The 14,498-nt window shown below is 31.1% G+C and overlaps 1 protein-coding gene across 3 annotated transcripts in view; it reads left to right on the plus strand.

Moving 5' to 3' along the window:
- The window catches only part of LOC114339791 (neuroglian), a 128,912-nt gene extending 115,651 nt beyond the window's left edge, over positions 1-13,261 (plus strand). For all 3 annotated transcript variants that reach the window (XM_050663395.1, XM_050663394.1, XM_050663396.1), the window contains one exon: positions 3,527-13,261. In XM_050663395.1, the coding sequence (XP_050519352.1) occupies positions 3,527-3,645 (119 nt within the window). In that variant the 3' untranslated portion in view covers positions 3,646-13,261. The remainder of the gene's footprint in view (positions 1-3,526) is intronic.
- Positions 13,262-14,498: the final 1,237 nt, after the last annotated feature.

The following is a 14,498-nucleotide window of genomic DNA, read 5'->3' on the forward strand; positions in this document are numbered from 1 at the left end:
TGCTTATTTTTATTTATACAGGGAGTTGAACTTGTTACGATTTTCATATAAAATTGGTTACAACTTTGTAAATACTCTATATCACATAACAAACCTTTATATTTTTGTGATGGATAAGTTAACAGGATTTCGAATTTAAAATAAAATGTAGGGTGTTCCATTTAAAAAAACATAAGTTTGGTCTACCACTGTGTTATCGAACACCCTGTAACATTCTAACTAATTTTGTAATGTGAAGCTCAAAGGTGGCTAAAATTTTTGTTATTAACTTTTATTGCTGTCTATTACTATAGCGGATCTATTGAGCTTTACCCCACTAATCAATAACCCTGTATAGTTGGGTTTTAATTTCAGTATTTTATAAATGCAAGAATATTCCACAGGGTGAGGTGAACTTTGAGAAAAAAACACAGTTTGAGTGGTACACCAGGTATACAATGATAATATACGTGTCTGGCGACAATATTATTACAGCGATATTGTTAAAGAATAAGGCTATAACATATTAAAAAAATCACTTAAATCGGACAACAAGTTTAGGAAATTCTAGACATTAAAAATGACCAATTTTGTGGGCCGCTCGTTTGCTCTGACGCGCAGTGTAGTTAAGGATTTGAAAATGCCAATTTGGATAAATTAACTACCTGAGAAGCATTTTCTCAAATAGCCCATGTTCAGGGAGGCTTCTGCGATTAGTGCAATTAAACCTATGTCTTAGATTAATATAATGAAGCATAATCCATCCGGCTCGAAGGACCAAGTCGAATATAATATAGATTCGCTTCCCTATGTCCAAACTTCTCGATCGTCAGTTTATTGGCAGCTAATAAATAAATACACTCGACGTAACTTCAAACTGACTTAACATTCTTTATTGACGTAAATATTCTGCTACTACGAACTCACAAGAGTTTAACCCTTTATTTATAAACTCACAAATAAAATACAATTCATCAAAAAGATTATGAGCTTTTACGTAGTAACTAATACCTTTGTACCTAGATGCTTATACGATTATAATTCGAACTAGGACGTTATTGCAACAGAATTTAGCAATTGATTAAATTATACAGGAAGGCGAATAACCTCGAATGTTATATTTATATATTTTAGGTTGCTCAATCCGCTTATGTTTTTATATTTTACGGTTGGGATAATTATTAAATGGTGTGGTTTTTAAATTTGTTTGAAGAAAAGTTTAAATTTGTAATAAATAAAATTGAAGATACTAATGAACTAAGTGCCAAAAGCTTTGATTTTAGCTATCCATTTTTTTATTTTGACTAAATCTTTTAATATGTATAAGGAAACCTAAGCCAAATGTTTAATTTATTATCCAGCTAGACCAACATTTATGTAATTATTTTAAACTCTTTGGATTCGCTTTTTCTAGAATCGAAAATAATATTTTTATCAAAAATACTGTTACTTTAAATTAAAATAAACTATTTCTTTACAACTTTTATTATTTATTTGTACAATTGCTTCTTAATATCTATTTACAGACTAACTTTCTAATATTAAAAAGCTGCCGTTAAATATCAACATAATATGTAGATATGGTAAAATACCTATGTCGACCATATGTCATATTTATCATAGACAACAAATAGATAAGTGTCAATGAAAAAAGTATCCAGTATTTTGGTATATTTAATTGTTTTTCAGAGTTTTTAATTATTAATCAAATAAATGCAATAATTTTCTTTTGACCAATGGAATTAACAGATGAGAATGTTCATGACCAGCTCTAAAGTCTTTTAAATAAATTCTTTTGATACCTAGTCCTTATTTATATCAAACGTTCAGTTATTAAATAACGTATTTAAAAATAGCCATGCCATTTAATATTCAAATAATGTACAGTTGTAAGAATGTTATCTTTTTTAGGTAAGTTATTAAGTGATCATCATAAAAGTGTTTATGTAATTAATTCTATATTGTATATATATTTTATTCGCACCTAAAAATAAAATATTGTAGTGTGCTACTAATTCGCAGTAGGTATTGAGACGCAAGGCTGATATATTATAATCCTAACTTCATTAAAACAAATTTATATTGTTAGTCTTTTTGCTAAACATTTTTCGAGGTCGCAATTGCCCATCACGTCTCTTTATTGGCCTTCCGCTGTTACAGTCGAAATTCAACAAAGTTTGTATTTAATGCTTGGTCTTTGGTGCCATGTGCTTTGTACTTTTAAACTATCCTCTTCCATTCAAGTATTACTATAGGTCATTTTTCTGATAACTGATCGTTCGATAGATATTTTAATGTTCTCCTTTTTTGTTAGGCCCCACGTTGTGCGCCAATTATGCAATATGTACTTGATGCCCTAACTTGCGCTATTTATGCATCTAGCTGGTTGTGCTGGACTTTATTAAAAGCTCTCTAAAAATGAATGAAACAAGAATAAAGATTAACGTTACCATCACGGCATTTACCATACTGAATAAAGCGATTTTGATTTTGCACCAAAATCATTTCTGAAACCAATTTGTGTGGTTCCCATTTTCTCCTCACATTTGAGGCACAATTTGTCAAAACTTGTTCCTAGGTTTGGTAAACTGTAAAAGTTATGAAAGTACACTTATCAGACTTTATCTGCTTTCAGTTGGTATTCTTTCAGATCCACAAAAATTATTAAATATATTCTCTTTCTCGTGCTGTCTTTTATCCGGTGTAAAACTATTTAATTTCTTATTCGATCAACCCAACTTATCCGCAATATTCGTCGGTAGATCCACATCCCAAAGGCATCAACTTGGTTATTAGAGTTTCTGTAACGGTCAAGCTCTCCATCCCATACAGCAATGTTGAGAATATGTAGCAACGCATTAATATGATTTTAAGGTTAGGTTAGTTAGATCAAAAAGGAAATAAAGTAAAATAATGTATAAACACAATAGGTCAGATATATTTACAAAATGTTGTAACATTACATTCGTATCTATTCATTATTTCTGGGATTGTCATATTCGCCATTTTTCTTTTCAATTCTATAACATGCTCATGCATACCCCCCATAAATAAATGTTATAGAATTTGCCTTCGTATTTTTTGATACTATCATATATCACTCATCCTTTATTTTGCCTAGTGCTCTCTCTGTTGCATGGAAAATCATTGTAAAGAATATATAAAAATACTGAAACTGATATTTTTTATTTGAAACTACACTTGAGTGCAAACAAATCGACACACTCGATGAATTATACACAAATATATGTCAAATAGTTTTAAAGTACTGAGTAAAAATGGTTATTAAATTTTTAAATAAAACACCCTGTAACTAAGTGACGAGGCACATTTTATTTAAGTGATTTGGTTTAAATCTTAATGTTTTGAGGTCTAGAATCTACAACTCCGAGATTGGACATTCTTAATGAATCACCCTGTTTACTTTCTCGAAAATATCTTTTGTTATCATCTAAACTTTGATATAAAATTTGTTCCAACCTGTACGGAATTACATTTTGATTTTATTTTATAATACTGGGTTAACTGTATTATTTTGTTTGTTTAGGTCGCTTCACGGAGGACGGGTCCTTCATTGGGCAGTACGTGCCCAGTAACATGAAGCAGCTAGGTCTATCTTCGACCATGCAGGGAACAAATAATAATGCAATGGGCACTTATGTCTAGATAAAATCGTGGATGTGGAAATAGCTTTATATGTTGTATCTCATCAAGAACTCTCTCATTATAAATTATGAAATTAATGCCATTAGAATGTGTTCTTTTTGCCACGACCGTGATTTTTTTTTAAATTGATTTCGTCCATATCAGTAAGTTCTAATCATAATCAAAATAACTGAATTATTTGTATAATGTATTAGTGTAAGGGTTTTTGTTGATTAATATTGATTTATTGAAGACTTTTTGGTGTTGCGTACTCCCTTTTATATATTTTGTATATTGCTCAGCTCTCTGTGGCGACCACAATGTACTCAATTGAATCTCATTGTATTGGTGCAAATTTTCTCTAATACTCGAAAATGTGTTGATCTTTTCAAATTCTTTATCACAAACTTTACTCCAGATGCAATTTACCAAACAAAAACTAAATACAATCCATTTAGTTGATTTATAACAAAAAACAGTACCGAGTGAAGTTTGATGGTTATTGCTTTTTAAAAGTTATTACCGATAAAAGTGTTATTAAAAAGAAGTAATTCTTTTTTATGATTTACTGACACTGCCTTATTTATCAAATTTATTTAAAGTTAAATGTTTTCAAAATTTTATTCATTGACTAGATAATTTTTTATCATAAATTAGCATCACATTAACACAGTGCGCCAACCCATTCAGAATCGAAACTCAAACTTTGTATTTCATCTGTCAAATAAGACTTTTTAACTTTGACAGATATAATATTCATAGCTGCGCACGCATACATGCTCGACAACCACTAATACAATATTTCGTTCTGTATTGTGTTGTTGTGTTATCTGTGTTGTTAAATTAGATGCATATTTAACCCTAAAGAAATTCATTCCGAGGTATTTCGTACCAGGTATTTATTTATCCTCATATAAAAACATTCCAATATTTCTTTGTATTATATTATATCGCCCCGTGACTTACGATTACCGAATGGCGGTAATGTTTAGATCAAAATATATTTATTTTCTTAACCACTACGACAGATGTACGGGTACGAAATGCACGAATATTGACCGGTCTTTATGTTAACATTAATTCCGTTAGCAGGGTATATCAAATGAACAGTTTATTAAAATGACAGTTTGACACACCATAGCTTGTCTTGTTTTTGTTTTTCAAATTCTAGTAGAAAGGTCATGGCCAAGCAACCCAATCCAATTTCAGTATATACTAATGGTTATGACGAAATTTATAAAAGTGCAACGAATTCATACATACTTGAATGATCATTAAGTTTTTAATGACAAATTAGTACGCGAACTTATACTGTGCGCGCGTAAAATATGAAAACAAAGATATCTGTGACACCCCGTATGATATAGTAACAAAATGTTCCTTATGTATATTAGATAGACTACCGATTTAAAATTTTATATTTTAGATGTTGCCAAATGTAAAGTTTCTGAAATATGCGGATCATGTGCCCGTTAGTTATAATATAAATGGGACCCCCCGTATATTTTACAATCTTTTGTTAGTTTTTTATTGCTGATGCAATATGTTAAGAGGCTAATATTGACCATTAATATGCAGAAATGATAATAAACAGAAAAAAATTAAAGATGGTCTTCAATATACCCACATTGTCTTTGGAAACAAATTCATTCTGAATGAAAATTCATCCAGACTTTACTAATCGTTTCCGGAGAAATTAGTGCTATCTCTTCTGTAATTCTGTCTTTCAGTTATTGGATAGTATGTGGCCTATTTTCATACACTTTTGTTGGTAAACATCCCCATAAAAAATAATCTAGAGGTGTCAAATCCGGGGATTTAGCTGGCCACTAGATAGCTCCTCTTCTTTCAATCCAACGATTTGGAAATGTATTGTCGAGAAACTCACAACCGCCTCAAAGATAATGAGGAGGTGCTCCATCTTGCTGAAACCAAATTGATCTATTCATGAGATGACGATTTGTATCATCAGAAGACTCTGGCGAATTCTGAAATTAACTCAAATTTTAAAAATGCCCAGTATTCTTTGCCTGTTATGACTCTATCCCCAAAAGAAGGTCCAATAATGGTACTATTAAAAATTCCTGCCCATACATTGATCTTTTGTCGATACTACGTATGTGCCTCCACCATCCAATCCAATGTGCCATCTAAAAGGAAAGTAGCCTCAACAGAAAACAGAATTTGGTCAAAGAAATTAGGATTAGTGTTAAATATATTTAACATTGTGACACAGAACTCCACTCTTTCATCTGGATCGTCTTCATTCAGTTCCTGTACCAATTTTGCTTTATAGGGATGCCATTTTTCTTAGTAAACAATACTCAAATTTCATAATTTTTACTGTATTATTATTACCTGTCGCCACATCCTTTTAGTATTAAAATTTCAATTTTTTGACGCTGTGTTAAATCTAGCATTGTATTTTAGTCTGATTTTGATCGCTGATAAAATCGATACTAATACAAAAACAGAATGGACTTCTTTAAACAACAAATACCAAGTGGTCCATTTTATTTTCCCTTTATGTTAATATGAACGGTTTAAATAAAAATTATTTTACTAGTTTCTGCATATTAATGGTCAATATTGGCCATTAACAGGATATATGCTGTATCGGTAATAAAAAATTCATAACAAGATTGTCAAATATAAGGGTGGTCCTATTTAAAATTACGCACATTATCCGTATATCTCGGAAACTATACAGTTGGCAGCATCGAAAATATAAAATTTTAAATCGCTGGTCCATCTAATATATTACAACATTTTTTACTAAGTATATCTTACGGGGTTTCACAGATATCTTTGTTTCCATACTTTGCGCGCGCAACCTAACCTTGATTTGGAGTGCCTTATCCTAACATTTCGTCTACTTCTTCGACAATTGACAAAAGACATTGTCAAATATGACGAGGCGACGATCGGAGTGTTCTTTTGGCTACTCTTGTCGACTAAATCTGCTTCTGGAGACTCAGGTGGAACACAGTTTGTGAAGATGGAGTCCGGAGGTCGACCCAGATCAACTTCAGTTTGTTATTATTGTTTATATTTATCTTAGATCTGATTAACCATTGAGAGTGAGATATAAATGAAATTGCTGGAAAGAGTAGCCTGGTCATTGCCAATATAAACCAACTTAATTTATAAGTACCTTTTAATTTGTAATTATTTAGTACAGGATAATATTTCATAAAATAAAAATCTACTCTTCCACACTTTCTTATTGGAAGTAAGCTAAAGCTTCCTAGATATTGTTTACTATTTTCTGACATATTATCATAATTGTACACTGCTACATTTCTGAACAGGGTTTTTGATTTTTATCAGGCTGATCAGGCATTTGTTAAGAACAGGTTATCTTATACAGGATGTGACTGGTATCGGACTTGTAGGACTACATTTGGCTTCCGAATTGTGTATCACCTCTTCGTAATTTTTTGGCTATCGCATTGTATTTATCATATAGTCTTGAAACCAAGTGTAAGAACAGCTTCAGTTTTTGTGTAATAAAAGATAATGATTTGGTAGTCCGATTGGTATTTATTAAAGATCCTGTACATATATAAATATAACGTGTGTTGTATGACTGCGAGCGTGAGTGAGTTTAGAAAGTTGATAAAAGATTCAGGATTTCTGACTATTCTGCTAAAGTATTACAAAGAATTTTGCAGCCACACTCTATAGACTGATCTAGCTCTGTAGGTCGTATTCGATCAATAAGGCCACTTCGACTGGGTTTATCAAATTCAAATCCCAGGTTGAACCGTCTTCAAAAGCTAGTCTTATTCCAGGACATCTATGTGCTAACTTCAAATCATATCATGTAACTTTTGAAGATGATTCCAAAATAGGAGTCGTCGGAAGCTTAACGGATCCAAAATAGCCGGAAAGTTTAAACTGAGGAAACTAAATAAGTTTGATATTACTTGTTATAATAATGTTGACCTTATTTAACCGTTTCTTTTTAGTTTTGGAACCGCGACAGCTTTTCCGAATATATATTAACTATTTGCAAGCATCGATATCAGTATGATGATGAATAAAAACTCTTTGTTGTACTGATGATGCTTGGACGAGATTTAGACAATAAAAATAGAGTAGAAGTGTGAATGATTCCTTAATCATATGTTTTCGATCTTAATGCTCTACTAACAAGTGATCTCGAACTAAAAACTTGTCAAATATGCTAGTCGTATATTCTTCAAATTTCATATTTATCGACATTAAGGGCTAGATATGGTTATAGATCTACTGAAAGTACAGAGCGCAATTTAAAAAAACACTTAGTTGAAACAAATTCGATGCCTACTTCTTCCCTTTAATTTAACTTTCACCAAGTCAATTAAAAGATTGTAAGTTATGGTTGTGAATCTCCATTTTATATACGAAACAGACGCCCCGTCGAATTGTTTTGAACTAAGACAACTTACACCTCTTGTATCACTGTATGAAGATAATTTAAGCTATCGAGTACTTATTTTAAACAGTTCTTAGCTTCGACATCATGGATGCTGCTGATTACAAAAGCAATAACATAATCAAAATAGGAACTTCTCAAAAAGTAGATAGACATTTTATTTAGCATAAGAGACACAATCTTAACTTTTTATGTATATAATGTGGTCATGTCATTATAAAGACATGAGTAAGAGACCTAACATAATTGGTTGGAGAATGAATGAAGTCAAGTTGTTCGTCTGCTTGATAAAAAGAACACTTACTCTTCTTACTGTAGCCATGAAAGATCATTTAAATCAGTATCCACCACTTGTTTCGTTTCGTGTCAAATTTATTGCATAAATAAGAGTCGTGGGCAGTGATGCAATTGAGATGTTATTGTGCTAAATATTTAAATCACATAGCAAATGGATAGAATCACAGACAGGCGGTGCTAATATTATTGTGGTTGAGTTTAGAAGCATATTTATTGCTTGTTATGTTTAAAGAAGCTTTCGTAAAATTGATTTGATTTAGGGCCAACCATTCTGATCTTTTCCAAAACTATTTTAGACTGCTTTTCTTATGTGTGAAGTATGAGAAAATATTTTGTAAGCACTAAATTGCAGGACTATTGCTTTGCACTGTTGTTGGTTAGGTAATATATTTTGATATATTTATAATTATTATATATTATTATAACTGCGTTACTAGTTATTTGCGAAAATTAATTATATTTTTTGTACAAATAAGGTTACGATAACTGTATCAAGCAGCTGAAAGTTGTATGTATGTATATATAGCGTGTCTCCAAAGGTCACAAGCAGGCACTTGGTCGATTTGACCTGACAAAATGGTCTTTTCTAATAGCACAGCTAGAGACGCCCTCCCTCAATAATACGGCTCTTAACAATATCTGTCAATAAGCGGCAAATGGACACAATTAATGTAATTCTATACGTTATCATGCACGAAAAAGATGTAAAAATGGAAAACCTTAATCCTAATTCACAATAATAGACAATATCACCTATAATCACATTCCTCATGAATGAATGTCTACTTATACAGGGTGTCCCCGAAAATAGTGCGTTCCTTTAAGGTATGGATATAATACACAATGTAGAACAAAAAAGTTCTATAACATTTTTTTCTAAAGTTAACCGTTTCCAAAAAAAAATTACATTGTTCGCCGTATAAGTGAACTTTTATTTTCATAAAATTAACTAATTTGGCATCACTGTACAAGAACTGTTTGTGATTTAGTTTATTGACATCACAAATGTAGGTCAGACAGGCACACCTACAAAATAATTGTACCACCCCAAGTTTGAAAATCCAGCAAAACAAGAATTTGTTTGTTTGTTTATGATGAAGACAGGGTTTAATGTAAATACTTATGGCTAAAATGCTGCAACTATTTTTGAATTGTGATTGTCTATGTTAAGATTTTTTATACATAGTTGTCAGATTTCAATTTGCATACCACAATGTATTTTGGTTTTTTAGTCAAACGGTTGCATTTAGAAAAAAATGTTATGCAAAAGACTTTTTTGCTCTACATGGTGCCTTCTACCTATACCTTTAAGGAACGCACTATTTTCAGGGACACCCTGTATATGTATTCACCAGAATTCTCCAACTCCAGGGAATCATGGTAAATTCATAGCTCTTTCCATCTCTCGCTATCTTGTGCGGATGGCATCCAGATACTCATAACCAGTTGACATTGCTTTGTGTAATCCACAGTGCTTTAAAGTTTAGGTGTACCTGGCACAAATTTATACGAGAAACAGTGCCTTATCAAAAGGAGACAAAATTTATGGTTGATCGACGCATTGGTTCGAACCTTTATGCTGAGTCAGCCGTGGTTCTTTTTGTGTTCTTTGGTGACATTCTAATTTTTTGAGGTTAAGATTTAACTGGGTAGAATCCCAGTAAGGATGTCTCATTGGCATTGTAGATATCATGGGAAGTATTTGTGTAGCCAGATAGGCGTTATACTCTTTAATAAATAATATAATTTGAAACTGATAAGCCACGTTATATTTCTGAACAAAAACCAAATATATCATCGTTATTTCTAGAATCGTGTGTTAAGCTTTCCTAATTCTACACCAGTCGTCTATTTCGTGATAATTTTGAACCAAAATTTTTAAATTTTAGTCATGATTTTCTTTTAGTCTGATATATTGTAAATATACAGAACCATAAACAACTACAGTTTCACATTTTTCATTTTTATTAATTCTACCTTTTAGTCTTTGTTCCTTATTTTTTCGTTTAGTTGTCATTGGGATGATGAATATGAAGGCACAGCAGAAACAAAAATCGCAAATTGATCCAAACTTCGAATGATAGCAGACTGATAAAATTTTAGCATGAAGTACTGTCCAAATATTCCCAAAAATACGGATAATAAGAAAACAAGCAGTATGAGAAACACAACTGTTTTATTTTGTTTTAAATCTTTTTGCATTGTTTTATATAGACCCTGTCGTTAATTTGTCAGTAACAATTTTACTCTATTTTATACATTTTACTACGTTTGCTAAAAGTATAAAATTACGTTGTTTTATGTCTATTTGGTATGTTATTTGTGACAGACACTTGTAGGGCCGCCATTTACAAATATAAAAATCTACAAGCCAGACAGATTCAACATCACATATATTTATTGTCTATTAGTATTAAGTACCATCAAATATTTATTTTAAACGAACATATTCCCTTGGGAAATAATTTAAAATTTAAAGGGTATCAACTGTTACATTAATAACAAAAACTATCTTTAGTCTGATGAAAGCGATAATTAATCCTATGCATGTTATTAAAAAATGTTGTACACTATCCTAAATCCTTCACTGTATGGAGTCAATATCAATCTGAAAACATGTAAGTAATGAAATAAAAGAAGTTTTATATAATGTCTACAGTGTGCACAGCATCATCAGGTACCGGTAACACTAAGCTAAATGCTACAAATTACAAAAAAACAGAATTAGGTATGCTGTCTGGTATCTTTTAAAGAAGAATTATCAACCCAATATTAAAAGTATATACATATATACCAGTATACCCTCATATATACACATACACATATCTAATGCAGTGATATCTAAGTATGCCATGTATATAAGTTATGTACATACATGCAGATATAAAGAATGATTTCAGAAGTAAACACTGTCATACTTTTGCTCAGGTATTCTTAAAAGAGGATGGTAGCTAGGATGGAATGGATGGAATAAATCCATTCTAGCCACCATCCCCATCATAGCAATAACTGAGCAAAAGTATGACACTGTTTACTTCTTATCATTCGTTATATCAACATGTAAATACATAACTTATAAATCACATATTTAGATACCACTGCATATGGATATGTGTGTATGTGTATATTTGAGGGGTATACTCATATAATATATACATGAATATATGAATAATAATAAAGTGGACAGTGAAAAGAATAAGGAAACCTTTACACTGTGGAACTTGAAGATGTCAGTCAGAGAAGAGTAGAAAGAAAAGCTCGTTGTTCTACTAATCCATATATTTTAGGAACGTTTCGTTTTGTGTTCACAAAACATCATCAGCCCATTATCTGTAAGAACAGCTGCCTTTAGAAGGAAATTAATTTAACTAATAATAGACTGCTTATTGCAAATAAGCAACCTATGAGAAGTCATCAAGATAGATTGTAAAAAGAAATTTTTGAAACTTACATGTGAAGTATTTATTCTAGATGGTAAAGGCAACAGATCCAGAAAAAAAAATGATCCTCCAATTAAAGATCACATTAAAGTGAGAATGGTAACATGTGAAAAGCACAAAAAGTTTTTTTTTAGTCAATATTAGATCTGACATAATATTTAAAAGTGAAAGGCAACGGTTTACAGAAAGTGTAACAATAATTGCACCTAGACCATAACGGTGGATAAAATGTATCGAAAGTGTAGGTGAACAATGGCATACAAAAAATTTTGTGGAAAACAAAAATTCTTTTAAAAGAAGAAATGTGTCAGTAGTACATCTGGTGGCAAAGCTATAGCGCCCTAATTCCGGACTTCATTGGATGTATAATAAACTACCTTAATTTTTCATTATAATTATATTTGAACTTCACAGTGTTCATTTAACCGTAACAACGGTTTATATGTAAATAATAACAATGTCACGTTTAGTGTATTATTGCTTCATCGAATGACTAACAATGGATATCAATGAATCGTCCCGTCTTCTCGTCGCTTTTTATATACAATACTAAATCACAACATGCATGGTTACTAGCGGTCAATGCCGATCATAATGTACCCTAATGTAAACTATATTATATTTTCTTTCGTAGCAGTTCTGTTCAATGCTAAAGGTTAACGTACCATGTTATATCATCCCTTTTTTGGGAAAAGGGCTTATATCGTTAGATATAAGTCCTCAACTATATTATCAGCCTAACTGAACAGAAATCCTATTTTTATCCAAAATATAGCAATAAAATATTTATATTATTCCTTATTCTAATAAATTGGTATCTATTTTATAAGCAGATTTCTTTCCTTATCCTTTTCACTGTCCACTTTATTACATGCATATATGTATATAATATACTTCTAATATTGGCTTGATCATTATTCTTTGATAGATATCAGACAGTTTAATTAATTCTGTTTTTTTTTTGTAATCTGTAGCGTTTAGTTTACTGTTACAGGAACCTGATGATGCTGTGTAAATTAGAGACAGCGAAACGGGTCGTCCGAAGTGAATAAATCGATTGTGAGGACCTCTTTTATTTCATTACTTACTTAGTATGGACTCACACATGCAACCCATTCAATATCTGAAAACATGTCTTTACTGGGCTGAAATGTATGTGCCGCATGCAAAAATACGAATATAACAATCTGGCCTTAATTGTGTATAAGGAAAATATATTTTTATAGATCAAATCTAAAAAATGACTTTTGGAAACACACATGTATATTGTAATTATATTTTTTTAATTTTATTTCTGCTTATTGTATAACACTAACTTAGTTAATTTTGTTTACCATGGTATACAGTATAGTGATTTAGTTATTTTTCTCACCATATTGTTGTATATGGTTAATGTTTAGTTGTAGATTTTTTATACAAAAACTGATTTAAAAGGTAATGAAATTGTCATATTTTTTGCACAATAAAGTATTATTATTAATATTGTGTTTTTTTTATAAAAAAAACATATGAAGACTCAGAAATAAAAGAAGAAATGATATCAGACGTCTAAATGCAAAACCCGGCAAGTCACGTGCTTTACGATTTTGAGATTTATACGCCACTCTACTCGTAATCTACCAGGGGCTGTATAGTTTTAATATATGAAATGTAGGATACAAAACAGCGAGATATGGTATAGAAGAAATAAACATGTGGACCAAAAGAAGAAAGATAGAATGGAATCAACACATAGAAAGAATGACAGAAAATAGAATAGTACGAATAGCAAGAGACAATGTTGTTCTGAAGCTATTTCCTTGTGGCATTTTTTTAATCAACTTTTCTAATGGGAATAAGCCACAATTTTACCAAAAAAAAAAACGATTTTATTAACGTTTCGAAGCCCAAATCGGGTTTCGTTGTCAAAATACAAAATACTACTAGAATAAACAAAAATGTTGCTAAATAAAAAAATTCTTCTAATAATTTATTTAATCTGACTCATTTATATTGGCAATTCAGACGTATATTATACATTTTAAAGTAGAAGACTTTAAAATATCGCCAATATTTATGAGTTGCGTTCCTGGGACGACTTTACTAAAAGATAGTTCATTCGATTACATGAAATCAATCTCAACTCAAGAATATCCGTCACAAAAAAAATCATAGCATGTGATCTGTTTTTAAAAAGACAACCAAATGCAACGATGACGGTAAAATTCTCGCGTTAGAGATTCGATAGTAAATCACGAGGTAAAACCAGGAAAAAACCTCGTGATACTATCCCGACATCGTAAGTATTTGGTCTTACATTTAATTTACCTTCAAAAAACTAATACCAAATTCTGACTTTAATATGTTTAAATTATAAATAATATTAATAATACATAGATATACAATAAGTAATACTAAAATATAAAATTTGTACTAACTCGATATGTTATTGACTTACTAATCGTGGTATTTTCTTTCTATTGACTTCCTCTTTCAGTATGGGTAACCACATCCTACTGCATTCTACCGAGGAATTTGCGACACAATTGGTTTCATTTAGCATAATTAGAGCCGCTTCTTTGATTTTTCTCTTTTTACTATCTGACTCTTTCAGGACTATACTTGAATCTCTCCACTGAACTCTATGTTCATTATCCCAGATTCAAGTATAGTCCTGAAAGAATCAGATAGTAAAAAGAGAAAAATCAAAGAACCGGCTCTAATTATGCTAAATGAAA

Source organism: Diabrotica virgifera, chromosome 10, assembly GCF_917563875.1.
Source record: "Diabrotica virgifera virgifera chromosome 10, PGI_DIABVI_V3a".
Taxonomy (NCBI): Eukaryota; Metazoa; Arthropoda; class Insecta; order Coleoptera; family Chrysomelidae; genus Diabrotica; species Diabrotica virgifera.